Source organism: Haliotis rufescens, unplaced genomic scaffold (genome assembly GCF_023055435.1).
Source record: "Haliotis rufescens isolate VD_foot unplaced genomic scaffold, xgHalRufe1.0.p SCAF_8, whole genome shotgun sequence".
Taxonomy (NCBI): Eukaryota; Metazoa; Mollusca; class Gastropoda; order Lepetellida; family Haliotidae; genus Haliotis; species Haliotis rufescens.
In genome coordinates, this window is record NW_025964372.1 from 3,520,984 (window position 1) to 3,543,852 (window position 22,869).

Here is a 22,869-nt window from a genome sequence, read left to right on the forward strand (position 1 = left end):
TTAAAGTTTCAAGTTTTTAAACAATCTTTGGAAGAATGATTTTTTACGCTTCTGTTTTCTTTCTTGCACGTTTGCCACAAAGGAAGTACCAAACCACCTCTCCATAATGTCTCCAAATAGTTTGCTGTTGTGCTTCTGGTTACCTTCAAAGAGTTCCCTATAGTTCATCATCCAGTCCCAGACCACCGTCGAAGCTATCTTGGACTCCACCACCAGTTCCTTAAAGTCCACTCTATGTCCGACCACAAACACTGGCAAATCTGTTTCCATGCCTTTCTCTTGGAGGATGACATCCTTGATGAGAGGCAATACCTCAAAAGACTTCTTTTCCTCTACTAAGTGCATCAGAATGAAGACGTCACAGGCCCGTATCTGTCTCTTCAAAGCTTTGTCAGAAACAGTGTCTGGTGATACGTCAACGATATGAAACGTTACCTCACAGTCTTGTATGGTCCATTTATGTCCGTGTTCAAAGGAAGTCGTTTTTTCACCAAGATCCGCTCTCATCTCAATGAAGTCCTCGACGACAGCTCGTTTGCCCACACCAGGCACTCCAACAACCATGACGCGCAGGACTGATTTTCTCTCGGCCGTAGTCATCCTTCAGCTTCCCGTTGAATGGAACTCTCAGTGTGCTGCTGTCTTTTATAGCGAATGCTGTACTTAGTCATGGCTATTTGGGGAACATTTGTGTTAATATGATTGAACGTCTTGTGACAGAACTTCAATACACAACACAATCCATCTTGAGTCATCATGTTCATGTGAAAATATGGTCAGGCCCTATAGATGAGTTGATAAAACAAATTATGTTACAAGAAAGAAACTTAGTAATAAATAATAAAAGAATGAATTCTAGAGGAGTAACAGGGCACTCTGGTGTCATCATTGCTTGAACCTCAGCAAGGACAGATGATTAGTTTGAACCTGCAATAAATCAATTAACATGTATGCTTAGTGTTATCTTATCCACCCCATGTGGTGAGATATCTGCGCCTGAATTGACAGGATGTGCTGGCGCGGGAGGGCATTACCAATCATGACAGGGTTTCAGGCATCCGGATGATGAAAAGATCGCACAAGACTTGAATGCCACTGGGTCGGCCTAGGTGTAAATAAGGTGCTTGAACCTAGTTGTTTCATATACATGTACGTGAAAGTGTATTTGATAACCATCAAATAGCCAGTTCCATCAGTTGCATATTTAGATCTATACATAAAGATTCAGAGTGACAAAACACTCTCCACAAGACGGTATGACAAGATGGATGTCTTCAGCTTCCCTTTATGACTAAAATTCCTGCAACTCCAGTCCATGGTGTCTACATTTCACAACTTTCGAGGTACAATCGAAAATGTTCTTTCTCCCAAGATTTCGATCGGCGTCATACAACTCTTGCTCAGATGTTGTACGATCAAATTTACAACATACAAGGCCTCAGTAAAGTTTTCAGAAAGTTGTATGTTATACATGTGGAGGTCATGTCCAAATTGGACACCAGAAATGGGCTTCACACATTGTACTCATGAAGGGAAGCGAACCTGGGCTTTCAGTGTGACGAGGGAACGCTTTAACCACTAGGCTACCCAACTGCCCCTTCATGCTTTGAATGCTCTTCCAATATTTTTTAATCCGGCCAGACAGGATGGTATCAAAAACACACTGATATAAAAAAAGGTGCAAAATATGAAACTTATAGGCTGGTGTTTAATATTGCAAGCTGTTTGAGGAAGAGCCCGCCCTGAAGTGATCGCGACTCAGTCTCTGGCCTTGACAAACACAAGGGGTAAACAGGGTTGGATCCCCGGCCGCGTCATACAAAAGGCGTTAAAAGATGGTACTTGTTGTTACCCTGTCTGGCGCTCGGCATGAAGGGGCTAAAACAAGGACTTGTCGGCTCGGAGTCAGTATACTTTGTCTGAGTTGGGTAGTCATGTTAAACCGCGACATGGTATCTCAGTGAGCTAGCACTATAAATCGGCATCAGTCCGGACTAGTACAAGCAGCCACACACAACCTAATTTCACCTCACCTCACCTCACCTCACCTCACCTCACCTCACCTCACCTATATGAGTGTGAAGTGGCGGAAGTCGGTGACGTAGCATCAGCGTCTGTGACTGTGTCCTCGAGGTCAAGGTCGTCAGGGTCAAAGGAATTCGAAGTGTCCTCGTAGTTGTGTATGTGAGACTTGTTGGTCGGTTCGTCATGAATTGTGAATGTGAATAGACGACCTGATGGCGTTATTAGCTGTATAACAATAGGAAAACAAATTACAGAGTGTTACGTGCCGACTTCCAAATTGAAACAATATGTTATACTAGAAATATGTACGCAATTCAATGTGAAACCAACAAACAACAAAGGAATGGTATACAATGAACAATTGTATTACCAAATGAACTAGATTTGAAAATTAATACAAATTACCGCACAGCAATTACAATGGCAGTACACAACAGTGTGGCAAAACATACTATAAAAGCAGTGGTAATAAAATTCCCCTTGCAGAAACATTGGTCAAGTTTCCAATAAAAGCCTAGACTGTATATCCAGGGGGAAAACAATTATCTTCAAACGACCGATGGTCTTGATGTAATGTGAAATGCAATATGCACGTCCTTGCCCCTTTATATAGTCTAGGTATCGCCCAGAAGGTTCTATACAATACTGGACTCTTCTAGCTCATGATTCGAGATTACACTTAGTGGGGCGGTTAGGGGCGGTCGGGTAGCCTAGTGGTTCGAAGACCCGGGTTCGATTCCCGACATGGGTACAATGTGTGAAGCCCATTTCTTGTGTCCCCCGCCGTGATATTGCTGGAATATTGCCAAAAGCGGCGTCAAACCAAACTCACTCACTCACTCACTAGTGGGCGGTTAAGGCTGGATTTTAGTCAAAATTGTGCACTTTACGTTAAGAGCACCAAACTTGGCACACTTATACATTGAACCATTTCGTACATTTCTGGATATGGATCCACCTCAGCAGTGCCACCTGGTGGTAAAAAATCCAAGATGGCCGCCAAAATGGTTAAAATCTCTTATGACGTCAATTTACTAAAGCCCATGATTCTAGATTACACTGGATTCAAAAGACGTCTAAATATAGTAACCTCCACACCACTGCATAAATTAGATAGTGCTACATTTCAAACAATTATTGCCAAACCACAAAGCTATTAACTTCTACTAAATCTCAGTAACAGTAACTATGTAATGCATTTACAAAATTGTTTAAAATACATCATACTGCCTATAACATCTTTAACTTGGTCGCACTCAGCAATATTCCAGCCACATGATGGCGGTCTGTAAATAATAGTCCAGTAGTTGACATAATGAACATCGATCTACGCAATTGGGATACAATGACATGCATCATCCAAGTCACCCAACCACCAAGCCCGACCACCCGATCCCGTTAGCTGAAGACCTATTGTACACCGGATCGTGTACGGGATTCCAAAGCTCCATAACAATATCCTTACACAAAGAATTAACAAACAAAAATAATTTTATTCTCTTTGTAGGGATCTTGTTATGGAGCTTTTTAAGTCTCCCTCAGACCATCGTCATCACACTTCATACACAGGAGGCCATTTCATTTGGTGCAGTTGATAGATCGCATCTCCCACAGCTCCAAAACAAGGACCACTACATAGACAATAAACGGTTACATAAAATTGTTTGTTGTTTTTTTCTGTGTGGAGATTTTGTAATGAAAACTTTGGAATTATCCCTCAGACGCGATGTTATTGTCACACTTCTTCACACACAGGAGACCATTTCATTGCGTGTAGTAGAGAACAAGAACAGGACAGGTTAGGTATTTTCACGTTTTAATGAAATTTCCTTTAAAAATATTGCCGTACCTGTAAAAGCAAAAACAAACATCTTTCAGATTGGCAATAGCGAAGAAAATAAAAAAAACAATTATTAAAATAAGGGGGATTATCTGGAATTCAAATACACGACTATGGGGTGTCACCCGTGCCCCCAGGAGACGAACGAATTGATCATTTGTCGATTCACACATCATTTTGTCTGATAACTTCCGTGACCTATTATGTAAATAGGAAACAGATATGAACACCATATTAACAAAAGCAGCATCTCCAACAGTTTTGGAACAATCAACCAATCAAGGCATAATGATTTGATTTGTTCAGGATCGTGTGAATCGCCCTGAATATGACATCTCTAACCTCCCACGGATTTACTCAACAACTGCCTAACCCACCAATGACACTGGGAAATACACAGGACATGGACTATTCAAGCCAGCTGAACATATCGGGATCTCAGAGTCAGGGCAGTGTTGATTCGAATAGTACTAGCTGGGTCAAGACATTGTTTGATCAGATGCGTCACCTGACTGGCATGGTACACTATGTACAGCAGAAGGTGCAGCGAGTAGACAGCATTGATGATAAACTCACAATGATTGATGGTAAACTGACCTCGTTTGAAAATACCCTGAAGCAGACCATCACAAGGGTAGGTAAACTACTTGTGTCCAGAATTGTGTCTCAGCAAGCCTAGAATTTAATTCTGAAAGCACTAAAGAACGAAAGCGGCTGAAAGAGCATATTGACTACACTTCGTAGGAATGTGCTAGAATCGGTAGGGATGTGGATGATATATATTACGATGTAGACTCCCTGTACCAACAACAGAGTAATATGAAAGAAGCTGGAGTGGATCTTAAAGTGAGATCAATGAGAGACGGCCTCTTATTTCATTGCATACCGGAGATGATTGGCGAAGAGCAGAAAGATATCATAAAGGACTTCGTGAAGCGGGAGATGAAGCGTAACACAGAGATTAACCTTGTGAGAGTTCATGGAATGGGACCACGAAATGAAAACAGATCCCGTAGGATAGTGGCTAAGTTCACTAATTCTGATGAGAGATGGAACGTTCTAACCAGTGCGAAGAACCTGAAGGACACAAAGTTTGGCGTTAATGAACAGTTCCCACCTGAAATTTTGAACGGCGACGAGAGCTTCTCCCTTTGCTGAAAGAGGCTAAACGCAGAGGACTTAAGGCAAGTCTAACTGTTGATAGACTGTTTATTAACAATAGACGGTGTTTCCCTGGCGAGAATCCGTTCGAAAATTCGGGACAGTCTGTGTGGTCACTCAGATCTTCGTATGCCAATGTTCTCGAATATTCCCGAGATAAACAACTACGCAAGACGCAACGAATCGAAGAGGATCGAAGAGGATCGATCGTGACTTAGCACATCTCTAGGCATACAATGAACGTAGGTCTAAACGCTGCCAATGAAAATGATAATGTAAATATTTCGCTAAATGTTGTGCGTGAAGACCATTGTGATGTGTATGTTACAAATAACAATATTGTGTCACCCATCAACAAAAAAGCATGTGAATCTAATTGAAACGATATTCGTGTACATGCAGATAATGATATACCAACAGAGCAGCCTGTGTATGAATGAGCCCTCGCCAACAGGCGCTTTCATATCACGTAACAGTGAGGGTTCTCATTTTAAACTGATTTATTTAAATGTGTGTGGTGTGAAATCGAGATAACTTATTCCTGAATTTACGAATTTTATTTCAAATTATGAAATTTTATGCTTTGTTGAACAAAACTACATGAATTTGATTGTATTGACATTCCTGGATATGCAATGTTTTATAAACATATAATTACAAGTACTGGTAGAAAATCAGGCAGTATAGCCGTTGCTATGAAGCATGAATATGTACAGCATTTCCGAAGAATGGCCGAATCCTCGGAATATGCTATATGGTTTCTCGCTTCCCATGAAATATTAAATGTACCCTGTATTGGAGATGTAAATATTGTTATCTCATATATCCCACCAGAGGGTTCGCTATATTACTCTGACGAAACATTTCCAAAACTGCATATTGAAATCTCGTGTAAATTGTCAGTAGATTGCGACAATAGTATTTTTATCATTGGTGACTTCAATGCGAGGACACGTACTTTGTCAGATTTTATGACAACAAACTCAAGCTCTATCACGAAGATATATTCCTCAACGATTTGGTTGACTATATGGATGATGTTGAAAGACTAAAATGCACCTTTACCCAGTGATATATGTCTTTGGTAAAAAACACTAATATAATAGCAAGTAAGAATTGAATCAAGTAACTTTTTATTGCTGTTAGTTTCGATACTCACGCCACGTATGTCACTTTCCTGTATATTCTGGAAGGCAGGAATTTCCTTCCTCAGTTCAAGCAACTTTAGACCATAAGGAAAAATATATTCAGGCGCATTCATCTATCTTAATTTTCCAAGAGACATATTCTAGGGATAGATCCTCAGTTCCAATTTCTCACTATTTAACAATGACGAGGTTATTCACTCATTAGAGAGCTGAGTTAATTAACTCTCAAGTGTTTCCTGATCCCAACCGGCTAAATTGGCTGTCTATACAGTTTGCCGATTTTTGACAGAGCGTTAATTAAGCTATGTATGGTAATGCAGTTGCAGTGGTGTCGTGCCTGGTTAGCGAAAATCCAATTTTCCCTAGTATCAGTAAAGCGAAAACCCAAGTTGGTATTTGTCCTACGAAAGCGAGAAATGAGTAATTACTATGAAAACACCGGATTAGCGTAGTTTAGATTAGCTCCCGTGCTGTTCAAACAGAGGAGAGGAGATTTACTAGAGAGTCGTTTCGTAAAAAATAATACAGTTGGATGTTTAAACACAGGAGAAGAGATGATCAGTTTCTTAAATGAACAAACAATTAGTTTCTTAGTTGATATAGGTTATGATACCGATGAGTTTAGAGGAGAGTCGTTTCTTAAGAATACATACAGGATGTATTTGATGGTATATATAAAGAGTGCAACTTATTTATCTATGGTCAAAATGGCTAACGCACAAGTTCGAGTGACCATGGTTGATACCGTGCGAGGTGGTCAGCACTTGTTTTATGAGGGATTCAAGTTTCGTTGTAAGAAAACGGTCCGTGAGAAGAAGTATTGGAACTGCGTTGTTGCTGCCTGCAGAGCGTCGGTGATCACTGAAAACAGCATTCTTCAAGCGGCTTTGCAGGTAAGAAAATAATGCACATGATCATGATGATAATAATCTTACAGATTAGACTCAAAAGACTTTGCTTAAAAAACTATTCGGTTATTTATTTTACTTATTATTATTACTTATTTTTAGATACCAAAGGTATTTGTCACATGTATGTATTTGTTAATAGTTAATATTAGTTGAAATGCAATTATTTAATTGCAGGTGAACCATACCCACCAACCTATCCCATATGAGATGGAAGTGGAATCTTTCAAGTCCAGGCTCATCCACCGTGCTAAGACGGAAACAACGCCGATTCCAACCATATACGGAGATGAGATTTCCAGACTTCGCCGCCACCACGACGTAGTTCCAGACGACCTGCTTAAGGAAATTCCTTCCTTTGCATCCCTGAAGACCATTCTGTACCGACAACGCCACAAGACCCTTCCTAAACTTCCTGCCACCCGACCTGAGATTCATCGTGGGTGGAAGGACGCCAATTCGGACCTGAGATCTGGAACCGTTTTGGTAACCAAGGGCATCGCACTAACAATAACGTCGAGGGGTGGAATCACAAACTCAACAAACTTGCCAGGAAGAGCCATCCGAACATTTTTGAAGTTGTTACGCTATTTCAAAGAGAACAAATCAACGTAGAAGTCGCCATTCAAGATACCGGCTGATTGACAACCGTCTTCAGGCTCTGAAAGACATTCTCAACAACAACGTCATCGGCGAATTCGAAGTTGAGTACACAGATCAAGTTGGTGACCTGATCCACTTGGAGTGAATGACTTGAACACAACGTGTATGCCAGTGCACCCGCAAATTTATTATAGAATGTATTTATGTATTTACCATTATATTTTAAGATATGTTATTTTTGATTTTGTAGAAATTATAATGTACATCTATGAAATATTAAAGTATTAGAGTTATTAAGTTTGTTAAATGTAAAGTACTTTTGTGCAACTATACTATACTTCAGCATCAGTAAATTACTACTGTGATTACGGTATACGCATTTCTGTGTTTTTCTTGTAATTTGAGAGTCCCAGTACAGCAATATCCCGTGTTTACTGTAGCGTGACCAATCTTATTGTAGCTTCACGAAAGCGAAGAGATTTTAGAGTTGATTATGGCTAGGTTTCGCTCTTCCGGCCCAGAACCGTTGCAGTTGCCGTTATACAGTTGCTTAGCTAATCAGCTTGTGTATTTGATCTCGTGTATTACTCAGTGATCATTGTCAGTGTCATCTGGGGTGTTGATCCTTTAGATCGCTTCTCCTTAGTTACATTCAGCTGATACGTTTATGAACGTTATACGTTATCTATTCAATCATTTTATTTCCAATACATATACAGGCCACAGGTCTTTGTGTACAAAAGCAGAGTACAGACAGGTTTTAAACATTCGGTTTCGCATTTATTACATCATTTGCATAATATAGATATTTAGCTAGATTTGTAATAATATATGTATCTGGTGATGACAGAAGCATATTAAATCTATGAACGTTAGGTTGACAATAGAACTTTGCTTTGAGATATAGTTGCCGTTACTTGACATAGTTGGAACAAATAAGCAGGAAGTGGTACTCGGTTTCAACACAGTCTATTTTACAAAGTTTGCATTTTCTTAAATTTATTGGAATTTTGTAATGACGTCAATTCTCCGTTTCAACTCAGTCTGAATCTCGTGAGGGTTGTTGTCATATTTTGCGAATTTAAAAATGACAAATTAGGTTCTCATTTAACACACGTTTTAAAACAAACATAATGTGACATTTTTGAACTTGCAAGAAGATCGCTATTCTGATTTCTATAACCGTCTATTTTCACCTTATGACTCCCTGTCTCACGAGCACAGACATGTGACAAATGTTAACAAGTAGCTATAGCAACCACTTTGAGAGGTCATTATCGTGACAGTTTCCGATGTTGCCCATCAATCACGCAGCTGCTAAATGAAAAGTTGTGATAAACGGTACAAACTTAGTGAAAACACTTTCATGACAACGGAAGGCGACAGCTGCAGAGCTTACTGATCGATGTTAAGAGATTTCGTTCAAATTTGGTATTTAGGTACAATGTATTCCAGGCCTCTTACCATTGCAATGTATGTAACCGTGGCATCTGACTCGTCGAAATTAAGAAGTTCGATTTCGTTCAAATATATTTATATATAAATTTTGCACATTTTATTACAAAAGCAACGGAACGGAGTCCTGGTCCAAATGTAGATAATTCGCCCTATTTAAGACCCTTTTCCCATACTTATAATAGAGTAGCGCCAACCCTTAAAACGAGGCTTATTTAAGGAGTAACCCCTCCCCAAGTAGAACAAAGAACAACCATATTTGTCTTCATAAAATGTCATTAATGCATTAGAAAACGATGGTTGAAGTGATTTCTTTTGATGGCAGTATTTTGGTGGTAAAATGCATATTGTGACAAATTTTAACAAGTAGCTATAGCAACCACTTTGAGAGGTCATTGTTCTGAGAGTTTTCCATGTTGCCTATAATCACCTCACGCAGGTGCTAATTTGAAACGTTAAATCTAATAATGATTAACGGTACAAACTTAGTGGAAACACTTCCAATAGAACGTGACATTCGTGTGTGGCTTCTTGTACTAGAATGTACTGATGCCGATTTATAGTGCTAGCCCAATGAGATAGCCCATAAACATATTTAAGATGATTTTGAATGTTAACAAGAAAAATGTTCGGACGAAGTTGTTGCCTTTCAAAGTATGGTAAACTATATAGAGAATCTCACCCGAGTGTTTTTTTATATCAAATATATCAACACGAGTTGATAAAAGTGGGAAAATTCCGAGGCTTGCCGAGGATTTTTGCCACTTTTATCAACGAGTGTTGATATATTTGATGTCAAAAGACACGAGGGTGAGATTTTATTTATCATCCAACATCATTCTTCCAACTTTTTCAATTTGGAGACAGTAATTAGCAGTGTCTTCAGTGTAAAAAGTACTGCTAACAGCTTCAGTAGCAGAGCCATTAGTGATGTCATTTGATTGTGATGTCATGGTAACCAGTGATGTCACAATGGTCTGCAAAGCATTGTGATGTAATTTCATTGCAGCGGTATCTACAGTGTAGATATCGCTTGATCTCATCCAAGCGATATCTCCTGTGGGAGCCAGTTTTGGATGATAAATCGCGTTTCGCCCGGTTTTGCCGTATATCACTTGGGGGTATCATTACTTCTTGGGTTGTCATCTCACTAATGATCCACTGATCATCAATGGTGATTGATGCCATATATGCGTACATCTCCAATGATGTATCAATAATTGGTATTCGGTGAATATGGACCAACATATGGCAAATCAAACGTCATATTTCCCGACAAAACCAAATTGTTCTCGCGGAAACCATTAAACCGGTAAATGTTCTAGGTACGTGTACCTGATTCCACTATAATCTTCTAAAACATTTTCCAGTACATCTCTTGAAGTACTTCTTAACATGTGATGTTACCATTTGTAACAAATTTATTCTCATAATATCAGAGTGGGATACCCAATATTGCCTTTTCGGCTTTGGTACATTGGAACAACGCTTCGATGAAAGCTCAGGATTTGGCTTGTCATCTTTTGTATTATTCGCCGATCTCGATATGTTATATACCACTGGAAACCATATATAAACAACTTAATTTTATTTACGCTGATTATTGATCTACTTGTGGACAATCATATAGAATACTTTTTGACAACTCTGATATCTCGCACTTTTTTATGCATATAAGATGTTTACAGTAAAATGCTCGAGTCGATTTTAGAACTTTGAATGACATGGACCTATGTGAAACATATTTAAGATGGCATACATAACGCTGCGCAAACAAACTGATCATAATGTAAATGTTATTTATTTCAGCAAATATACAAATACATTTCTGGTACGCAGGCTTGATATTTTGACCATTTTTGCCGTTTCAAGTTGAGTTTCAAATTCTTTATTACAGCTACTAGTAATTTGCAGTGGGCACCACCGAAGGTAAAAAACGAATTCATTTTCTAACATTTAATTCATACATAACGTAACTACTAAAGTTTCCAATTGACAGAAAATGTCCAAATGCGATTCGTCCAATGATATTCCAATTACAACAACAGTAAGTTTCTCTTGCAGAATACCCAAATAAATATATATTGTGAGTGAGTGAGTTGGGTTTAACGCCACTTTTAACAGGATTCCAGTTATATCACGGCGTGTCAGCTTAATGTGGAAGGAAAGCCCGAAGTGATGCAGGTCTCAGACGTTTACCACTTCGGTGAAACCCACGAGCACGGGTATGGTGCTGACAAACCTAGAAACATAATCGGGGCGAACCGGGATTTGAACCCTACCCAGGTACCCACTGTAGGCCTCAAGAGATCCGTACAAAATGTCCGATTGGGCAGTCTTTTACCATAGCACTGGCAAAACGTTTTAACATACATGTACTAAACAATCTGTTTCTTATTGCATTGACAAGATTCGCTACGTCGTTCGTACTTCTTGTTTATATTTTTTCAATTGGGGTTTCGACAAACCTAGAAACATAATCGGGGCGAACCTGGATTCGAACCCACAATCATAGGTTTCTGGCGTGCAAAAGGGACGCAACTCTGCACAGCGAATCGCCACCCGTGCCCCCGTTCCTTTTAAGTAGTCTTAAGAAAGAGCCCCCTATTGATCAGGCGATAGCCCCATTGTAATTGGCTCTACGGTCTAAAAGATTGGTGTTCTGGCTTCGCCTGGACCTGGGCCCACTTGCACAAAGCGATCTTAGCGCTAAGATGATCGTAACTCCCATACTTTAACATAGGCTTACAATAGTCGTAGCGCTAAGATCGCTTTGTGCAAGTGGCCCCTGGACCTGAGTGTCATTATACGTCGAGACGAAATTGAGGGACATCTGATGCCACTCCCAAATTTGAAGCTGTCAAGCTCTCGGTTTCTGAGATAGCTGCTGCTAAAAGTCGCAATCTCATTCAAATCAGATCTAAGTTCTCGCTGCCGCTAAACAATGATCTGAGGACATACCCTCACGGGTCACGTCGGAATGACCTTTCGCAAAAATGGATCAACAAGAATTCGACATCAGCGAACGAGAAAGCAGCTTGAAGCAGCAGGTGAAAGGTCGTTCTGGCGTTACCAGTAATGGGATGTCCTCAGATCTTTGTTAGCATAGCTAGAACTAAGATCTGATTTTAATGAGATTGGTAATTTTTAAGTCGCTTTCACTGAATTATTTTTGAATTATTCTCCCTCAGCCCTTGAGTCAACTGCCTTGACATTTTTTAGGGTCACTGTCTTTAGGTGCGTGCAGATCCTGATTTTTTTAGACCTTCTGACAATTGACATAAAATAATATATATAATAAAAAACAGAACGATAACAATCGGGCTCTTTGCCTTCTGGGCGTTGGGCCTAGTTGTTAAAGCATTCGATCCACACACCAAAGACACGGGTTTGAATCCCCGCATGGGATGTGTGAAGCCCATGTCTGGAGTCCCCCGCTGGGATATTGGTAGAACATGCTAAAAGAGGTCCAACACCATACTCACTCACTCATAACCTTGAGTTCTTGGAGCCCTAATAATACGCCTTGGGGACTGGTCTTGCCTGTCCACTAAAACATGCTTCGCCTTTGGCTCCTAAAGCGTAAGGTGTACTTGAAACTTTGCAACAATCACCTCACCACAAGATAGACACAATTTTATGGATAACAACTTCTTTAATACTGTAAAAAGCGACGTTTCGGTATAGATCCTTATACCGTTGTCAAGCAAGACTGAATGAGGGACATAGTGCAGAATATATATAGCAAGTGGAGGATTAACAGTAGAGGATTAACAGTAGAGGATTAACAATAACAACGAGGGCATACATGAGTGGGATAACATAGGTAGGTATCCCACTCATGTATGCTTTTTACAGTATTAAAGAAGTTGTTATCCATAAAATTGTGTCTATCTTGTCATCCGCCAACTTCTAAGTAATGCCTATCAAACAAGTTAATCACCTCACCGACTGCATCTACCCATTCTTAAATCCAAGATGGCGGCTAAACGGTTAAAATTAGCACATTGGTAGTAGCAGTCGAAAATGATCAGCAAATGTGGAAGCCATCGGGCCTATAGCTTTTATACGTCTTCCGAAATGTTCAGTATCTAATGATTATGCTTGAAGCCAATTTGTAATACTTTCCTTGAAGAACCTGGGCAGAACGTCTTTTGCAAAGTTGAGAGGAGCAGAATTTGGCAAACAAGTACTGAAACATATGGGTAAAATGCATGGCAAAAACCTCAATCCTGCCAAATGATGCCATTTAATGACATGGGACATCAAGACGAAACACAGACTTGACAGGGACCCGCGAAGACCCGGGGTAGAATATGATTTCACCAACCCATGCTTGCCGTAAAAGGTGACTGTTTGTGGTAAGAGGGCACTAACGGCTCGCTGACTTGGTTGATGCATGTCATCAATCCCAATTGCGTGGACTGATGCTCATGTTGTCAATCAATTGGATTGTCCGGTCTAGACTCAATTATTTACTGACCGCCGTCATATAGCTGGAACATTGCTGTAACCTAGATGGGTGAAGGACAAAGAATTTATTTTCTTGACAGAATACAAAAATGTTAATTTGTTAATATCATAATGTCCAAATCTGTACAATAATATTCCATTCTTCAAACTACTCCATTCTTCAAATTACATCAGATAACTTATAAGTATTGGCATTTCTACAAAATCAATAGTTCACACTCATCAGCATTCAATGATAATTTGGCTGGTTTGTTGTTTAATGCAACACTCTGCAGTATTCCAGCTGTATGATGGATATATTCAATAATGAAGTCAGGACCAGACAATCCATTGTTTGATATGGTGAGCAACGATCCACGCAATCAGCCAAGTCTCAGAGTCTGATCACCCAATCCATTTTGTCGCCTCTTACAACAAGCATCCGTTTCTGGGGACTTGTTCTATCCTGGGGACCCCCATAGGCTCCATCATGCCAAACTGTACACATCACACGATTTCAACAGTGACAACCCGGCAGCTATATTGGTATCAGAGGGTGTTTGAGTCAAGTTTACTCCGCTTTGAAAAGAACTTGATTTATATCCCGGAAAGACCAAGACATTTACACCACTTTTGGCAAAGCTTGTTGCGATGACCTGTGAAGGCCCAGGTTAGAATTGGTCTTCAGCAACCCATGCTTGTCATAAAAGGTGACTAACGGGATCGGTTGGTCAGGCTCAGTGACTTGGTTGATACATGTCATCATATCACAGTTGCGTAGATCGCTGCTCATATTGTCAATCACTGGATTGTCTGGTCTATGCTCGATTATGTACAGATGGCCATCATATAGCTGGATTACTGCTGAGTGTGGTGTTAAAACAACAAACAAGCAAAAAGTGAAAACCTTGGATTCATACAAATGATAAGCAGATCCTGCCAATGCTAAGGGAAATAACCCTGCTTGGTCACTGCCGCACCTTCAAAGAATTATAACAATTAAGTACATAAGTAACAACAAGCAGAACCATAAAATAGTAGCTCACCGTGATATGTGAAGAAGATCTCTAAACATATTGTTGGCTACCTGGCTACCATATTGAAATTGCCATTTTAATGACTTCAACCCGATATGAACCTCTTATAACAAATACTCACATAAACTTTCAATAAAAGTTAAAAATATTAAAAGTTGGACAGTGTTGACATAAGCTCAGATAGCACTATAATCCAGGTGAGCTAAAAATATCCAGAATTGATTGGATAATAGACTGGTGATTCCAACACCATCTCCCATGTATTGTGTTAAGGATTGACTGTGTATTTTTTTCGGTTCATTGAGGTAAGAATCGAAAACCTGATGTGCAAACTGTATGTATACATGTAGCAGATTCTTACAAAAGTTTACACATTGGTTTTTCGATTCATACCTCAATGAACCGAAAAAAAATATACAGTCAATGCTTATAATTAAATTCGACAACGTAAAACATGTTTTATCTACAATAATTTAACAAAAAACAGTTGTATATATCAAAACAGACAAAAATGACGAGATTGATAAACATTACAGGTGTAGGAATACATACTGTGGCGTGACATGAATCAGCATGATCAGGTGATCGTTTAATTTATGCACATAACTTGACACGCCTACAGTCAGTAACCAATCAACAGAGAGTAGAATCAAAACATTGTTCATTGGACCTGTCAATTAAGGCAAGAGGCGAAAAGAACTGCAACAGTCAGACTGTAACGAACCGGAAAAAATACTAGTATGTCTGGGAGAAGGCGGCTGTTTCAAATAACATGGTCAGTTACCGCCAGATTCAAACATTACTTCCCTGATTACGGTAAAAAACAGTAGGAAAAATGCTAGTCAGAAATGAGACCCGAAGACGTGAAAGTTGAACCGAGGCGAGCGGGGAAAAAAACAGGTGAGCGAGCCTGCACGTTTGCTGTTTCATTCATACTAGGCCTTCGGTTTCAAAGGGTAGTTTGGACAAAGAATATGCATGAAAGTCGCTAAATGTCCTGTGCATGACGATACACTTCAGCACATTTGCCCAATGTGGAGGAAAGCCCGAAGTGATGCAGGTCTCAGATTAATCTGATGGACCAGGATTCAAACCCCCTTCATGGATTTCTGGGATGCAACTCTGCACAGCAGCATCTCAGATGATGGGACACCCATGGCCGTGTCGAGGATGACCAGTATGGTGACAGCTCCAGTTTCTTTACTCTTGTATGATCTTTGCAGATTTATTATTTTAGACTAAATGGGCCAACATAGGCAGGTAGAAGAAGAAACGACTTGTACAATACATACACAGATTTATCCACATGAGTGAGTGAGTTGGATTATCGCCACTTTTAACAGTATTCCAGTTATATCGCAGCGTGTCAGCTTAATGTGGGAGGAAAGCCTAAACTGATGCAGGTCTCAGATGTTTACCACTTCGGTGAAACCCACGAGCATGGGTATGGTGCTGACAAACCTAGAAACATAATCGGGGCGAACTGGGATTCGAACCCACAATCATAGGTTTCTGGCGTGCCCAAGGGACGCAACTCTGCACAGACGACTGGACCACCCGTGCCCCCTATCCATATGAATATCAATGGGGGTATTCAAAGACTTCACAGGGACCGAGCATGTTGTAAGGTAAAACCCGCAGTGAAGTCTGTAGACATGTTTTAGTTGCTGTTGTTTTAAGTGTTTAAAAGATCACCTGCCTAAGCAATTTCTGACATGTACCTCTTTGGGACTAATGTTGTTGTAGTTGTTTGTTGTTTAATGCCGCACTCAGCAATATTCCAGCTATATGACGGAGGTCTGTAAATAATCGAGTCTGTCCCAGTTGAAGATGCTCAACAAACAAGAGAGACCTGTATGTCGGCTGGTTTGGTGAGGACTAATTGCAGTTTCTTGTCCTCGAGTCGGAAGGCAGAGAGTATGGCCTGACGATTCAGGATCTTGGAAACTTTCTCATCTCCTGGAAACGCCAACACAAATTAATGGCTACTGGATAAGTTTGTATGTTGTTTTTTTGTTTAACGTCACACTCAGCAATATTCCAGCTATATGACGGAGGTCTGTAAATAATCAAGTCTGGACCAGACAATCCAGTGTTAGCCTCATGAGCATCGATTCACGCAATTGGGATACAGTGACATGTAGCAACCAAATTTCAGTTTCTTGTCCTCGAGTCGGAAGGCAGAGAGTATGGCCTGACAATTCAGGATCTTGGAAACTTTCTCATCTCCTAGAAACGCCAACACAAATTAATGGCTACTGGATAAGTTTGTATGTTGTTTTTTTGTTTAACGTCACACTCAGCAATATTCCAGCTATATGACGGAGGTCTGTAAATAATCAAGTCTGGACCAGACAATCCAGTGTTAGCATCATGAGCATCGATTCACGCAATTGGGATACAGTGAAATGCAGCAACCAAGTCATTGAGCCTGACCACTCATCATGTGTGTGAGCAAAGGCATACATATCTATTGTGAGTTATCGTATTGATATGATTTTAATTTTTACTTCTAAGAATAGAACTTCTTTGGCTTCACTGTTTATATGTAATTGAGTAGACACTTCCTCTTGAACGATGTTTATATACTAACTTACATGTACATATGGTATATTTTTGGTTTGGATAAAATGACCAACCACAACATGGTAAGGTTGTATGAACCAACCATTTAAGGAATAATATTTATGTGAATATTATTATAAGGTTTTGAACTATTCAAAATCTTTAGATGTGTACCCTTTGACACTAACTGGGTGGTGGTGACGTCTTTTGTTTTAGATGGTTAGCTCTAGGAAATTAGGTTTCTAGGCAAACAAAATTGAACAGAATCTATTTTCAATTTGGTTGTAGTCAGTCGAATCCATAAAAACAAAAAACTAACCAATTGTACAGAAATAAAGGGACATAGAGAAGCAGCATGTGATTAATATTCTTATAAAAAAATATGTTCTTGAGTAAATGCATCAACATGTATTTTTTCCAGAAAAAGATTGGAACATATATCAGGAAAACATGAATACGAATATGAATACGAGAATATAAGTACAACAAGATATCCCCACAATGGTAAATACTTGTCATGAATATGTCAACTAGATAGATATATATTTATTTTGTTGCCATGGAAACTCAAAAAATTTTTTTTTAATCCCAAAAGGCACCAGTTCACTGCTAGACCAAAATCCATGCCAAGTATGATGAAGAAATGTGGTACGGTTTTCAAGATCTGCTCTGGAAAAGACATGCATGACATGGGCGGATGCACGGACTGACTAACTGATTGTATCCATTTTCATACCCCTTGCAAAACGCATTGCAGAGGATAAATATCATTACACACAGAAAGCATGATTGAGTTTCAATTATACTGTATTTTCTTAAGTATAGTGTGCACTAAGCATACAAAATGTTCATCACATTATTCAGCAAATTAAAGTAAATGAACAGGTGATAATAAACTTGGTCCTTAAAACGGTGAAATTTGAGTGGTAGGGGTAGTATGGTTTACGTGATCTCTTTTGGAAGAGGGGCTCTGGAAATGATCCTCAACATCACTACCGGTATGTCCTATCTGGTCCAATACAAAAAGGACCCCCTCAGTGGTCCGGTGGTAGGGCCTCTGATCTTGCCAGGGCATACCATGCCAGGACGTTACTTGTCGTTACCCTGCCTGGTGCTCGGCATCAAGGGGCTAAAACAAGGACTGGTTGGCTCGGAGTCTGTGTCTGAGTAGGGTATTCATGTTAAACTGCGGCATGGTTTCTCAGTGGGCTAGCACTATAAAAATCGCATTTGTAGGTGCTAGTGCAAGCATCTTCAAGACATAGTGTTAACATCGTCTAGGCATAGTGATTACATCTTCAAGACAGTGTTTACATCATCAAGACAGTGTTTACATCATCAAGACAGTGTTTACATTATTAAGACATAGTTTCCCTCTTTAAGACATAGTGTTTACATCTCCAAGACAGTGCTTACATATTCAAGACATAGTGTTTACATCTTCAAGACAGTGTTTACATCTTTGGGACATAGTGCCTGCATATTCAAGACATAGCGTTTACATCTTCAAGACAGTGCTTACATATTCAAGACATAGCGTTTACATCTTAAAGACAGTGTTACATTGTTAAGACAGTGTTTACATCTTCAAGACAGTGTTTACATTTTAAAGACAGTGTTATATTGTTAAGACAGTGTTTACATCTTCAAGACAGTGTTTACATTTTAAAGACAGTGTTTCCATTTTCAAGTCATAGTGTTTTCTCTGGCACATGACCTATCTTTTCATGACATCTGGCAACCTGAAAATATATAATTTTTATACACACAAACAACTCCATTTAAAATGAGAAGGAGCCCCAGTGAGACAGTTTCATACACTGTCCTCCTGTCTGTGCACTGCCTCTGGAGGCCTCTTCTGTTCTTCAAATATAGTCTTCTAAATCTAGAAATAATTTGCCATAAAATAATAATATAAATAGTTTTACTGAAAAGACATTTCAAAATTGCACTAGAGTAGCATTGTTTCTATTTTTCTTGAAAAGCAAACTCCTAACACAAGACCCTGACATTCTGTCAACATCCCCCAATGTTCCATCTACACCTTCTTTGCCTCCACCTCAGCCTGCTTCCTTCTTTGTGCTGCCAGCAGCATGTTGGAGAAGATCATAATAATGCCGGCCAGGATGATCATGGCGCCTCCAAAGTAAAATGCCAAGGTAAAGTCCCCAAACACATCTCTGAACACACCTGAAACAGCCAAGGAAAAGTCTCCAATCACATCCCTGAACACACCTGAAACACACCCAAGGTAAAGTCCCCAAACACATCCCTGAACACACCTGAAACAGCCAAGGTATAGTCCCCAAACACGTCCCCAAACACATCCCTGAACACACCTGAAACAGCCAAGGTATAGTCCCTAAACACATCCCTGAACACACCTGAAACAGCCAAGGAAAAGTCTCCAATCACATCCCTCAACACACCTGAAACAGCCAAGGAAAAGTCTCCAATCACATCCCTGAACACACCTGAAACACACCCAAGGTAAAGTCCTCAATCACATCCCTGAACACACCTGAAACACACCCAAGGTAAAGTCCTCAATCACATCCCCCAACACACCTGAAACACACCCAAGGTAAAGTCCTCAATCACATCCCTGAACACACCTGAAACACACCCAAGGTAAAGTCCCCAATCACATCTCTGAACACACCTGAAACAGCCAGAAAGTCCCTAATCACATCCCTGAACACACCTGAAACACACCCAAGGTAAAGTTCCCAATCACATCCCTGAACACACCTGAAACAGCCAGAAAGTCCCCAAACACATCCCTGAACACACCTGAAACACACCCAAGGTAAAGTCCTCAATCACATCCCTCAACACACCTGAAACACACCCAAGGTAAAGTCCTCAATCACATCCCTGAACACACCTGAAACACACCCAAGGTAAAGTCCTCAATCACATCCCTGAACACACCTGAAACACACCCAAGGTAAAGTCCTCAATCACATCCCTGAAAACACCTGAAACACACCCAAGGTAAAGTCCTCAATCACATCCCTGAACACACCTGAAACACACCCAAGGTAAAGTCCTCAATCACATCCCTGAACACACCTGAAACACACCCAAGGTAAAGTCCTCAATCACATCCCTGAACACACCTGAAACACACCCAAGGTAAAGTCCTCAATCACATCCCTGAACACACCTGAAACACACCCAAGGTAAAGTCCTCAATCACATCCCTGAACACACCTGAAACACACCCAAGGTAAAGTCCTCAATCACATCCCTCAACACACCTGAAACACACCCAAGGTAAAGTCCCCAATCACATCCCTGAACACACCTGAAACACACCCAAGGTAAAGTCCTCAATCACATCCCTGAACACACCTGAAACACACCCAAGGTAAAGTCCTCAATCACATCCCTCAACACACCTGAAACACACCCAAGGTAAAGTCCTCAATCACATCCCTGAACACACCTGAAACACACCCAAGGTAAAGTCCTCAATCACATCCCTGAACACACCTGAAACACACCCAAGGTAAAGTCCTCAATCACATCCCTGAACACACCTGAAACACACCCAAGGTAAAGTCCTCAATCACATCCCTGAACACACCTGAAACACACCCAAGGTAAAGTCCTCAATCACATCCCTGAACACACCTGAAACACACCCAAGGTAAAGTCCTCAATCACATCCCTCAACACACCTGAAACACACCCAAGGTAAAGTCCTCAATCACATCCCTCAACACACCTGAAACACACCCAAGGTAAAGTCCCCAATCACACCCAAGGTAAAGTCTCCAATCACATCCCTGAACACACCTGAAACACACCCAAGGTAAAGTCCTCAATCACATCCCTGAACACACCTGAAACACACCCAAGGTAAAGTCCTCAATCACATCCCTGAACACACCTGAAACACACCCAAGGTAAAGTCCTCAATCACATCCCCCAACACACCTGAAACACACCCAAGGTAAAGTCCTCAATCACATCCCTGAACACACCTGAAACACACCCAAGGTAAAGTCCTCAATCACATCCCTGAACACACCTGAAACACACCCAAGGTAAAGTCCTCAATCACATCCCTCAACACACCTGAAACACACCCAAAGTAAAGTCCTCAATCACATCTCTCAACACACCTGAAACACACCCAAGGTAAAGTCCCCAAACACATCCCTGAACACACCTGAAACACACCCAAGGTAAAGTCTCCAAACACATCCCTGAACACACCTGAAACACACCCAAGGTAAAGTCCTCAATCACATCCCTCAACACACCTGAAACACACCCAAGGTAAAGTCCTCAATCACATCCCTGAACACACCTGAAATACACCCAAGGTAAAGTCCTCAATCACATCCCTGAACACACCTGAAACACACCCAAGGTAAAGTCCCCAATCACATCCCTGAACACACCTGAAACACACCCAAGGTAAAGTCCCCAATCACATCCCTGAACACACCTGAAACACACCCAAGGTAAAGTCCTCAATCACATCCCTGAACACACCTGAAACACACCCAAGGTAAAGTCCTCAATCACATCCCTGAACACACCTGAAACACACCCAAGGTAAAGTCCTCAATCACATCCCTGAACACACCTGAAACACACCCAAGGTAAAGTCCTCAATCACATCCCTGAACACACCTGAAACACACCCAAGGTAAAGTCCTCAATCACATCCCTGAACACACCTGAAACACACCCAAGGTAAAGTCCTCAATCACATCCCTGAACACACCTGAAACACACCCAAGGTAAAGTCCTCAATCACATCCCTCAACACACCCGAAACACACCCAAGGTAAAGTCCCCAATCACACCCAAGGTAAAGTCCTCAATCACATCCCTGAACACACCTGAAACACACCCAAGGTAAAGTCCTCAATCACATCCCTGAACACACCTGAAACACACCCAAGGTAAAGTCCTCAATCACATCCCTGAACACACCTGAAACACACCCAAGGTAAAGTCCTCAATCACATCCCTCAACACACCTGAAACACACCCAAAGTAAAGTCCTCAATCACATCTCTCAACACACCTGAAACACACCCAAGGTAAAGTCCCCAAACACATCCCTGAACACACCTGAAACACACCCAAGGTAAAGTCTCCAAACACATCCCTGAACACACCTGAAACACACCCAAGGTAAAGTCCTCAATCACATCCCTGAACACACCTGAAACACACCCAAGGTAAAGTCCCCAATCACATCCCTGAACACACCTGAAACACACCCAAGGTAAAGTCCTCAATCACATCCCTGAACACACCTGAAACACACCCAAGGTAAAGTCCTCAATCACATCCCTGAACACACCTGAAACACACCCAAGGTAAAGTCCTCAATCACATCCCTGAACACACCTGAAACACACCCAAGGTAAAGTCCTCAATCACATCCCTCAACACACCTGAAACAGCCAGAAAGTCCCCAATCACATCCCTCAACACACCTGAAACACACCCAAGGTAAAGTCCCCAATCACACCCAAGGTAAAGTCCTCAATCACATCCCTGAACACACCTGAAACACACCCAAGGTAAAGTCCTCAATCACATCCCTCAACACACCTGAAACACACCCAAGGTAAAGTCCCCAATCACATCCCCCAACACACCTGAAACAGCCAGAAAGTCCCCAAACACATCCCTGAACACAT

At 40.8% G+C, this 22,869-nt stretch overlaps 3 protein-coding genes across 5 annotated transcripts in view; 1 reads left to right on the top strand and 2 right to left on the bottom strand.

Moving 5' to 3' along the window:
• On the bottom strand, positions 1-600 carry LOC124144671. Its single transcript, XM_046514206.1, has one exon. The coding sequence runs from the start codon at positions 598-600 to the stop codon at positions 1-3; it is 600 nt and encodes a 199-aa protein (XP_046370162.1).
• Positions 601-6,881: 6,281 nt separating this feature from the next.
• LOC125376876 lies at positions 6,882-7,830 on the top strand. Its single transcript, XM_048389262.1, has 3 exons — positions 6,882-7,067; positions 7,260-7,568; positions 7,681-7,830. The coding sequence occupies exons 1-3, from the start codon at positions 6,882-6,884 to the stop codon at positions 7,828-7,830; spliced, it is 645 nt and encodes a 214-aa protein (XP_048245219.1).
• An 8,245-nt stretch (positions 7,831-16,075) lies between these two features.
• Positions 16,076-22,869, bottom strand: part of LOC124144616 (monocarboxylate transporter 12-like) — a 42,335-nt gene continuing 35,541 nt past the window's right edge. For 2 of the 3 annotated variants that reach the window (XM_048389137.1, XM_048389138.1), the window contains exon 7: positions 16,076-19,384. In XM_048389137.1, coding sequence (XP_048245094.1) covers positions 19,233-19,384 — 152 coding nt within the window. In that variant the 3' untranslated portion in view covers positions 16,076-19,232. Of the gene's footprint in view, positions 19,385-19,409; positions 19,857-22,869 lie in introns of those variants that run through there. The other variant, XM_048389139.1, reaches the window with a different exon arrangement.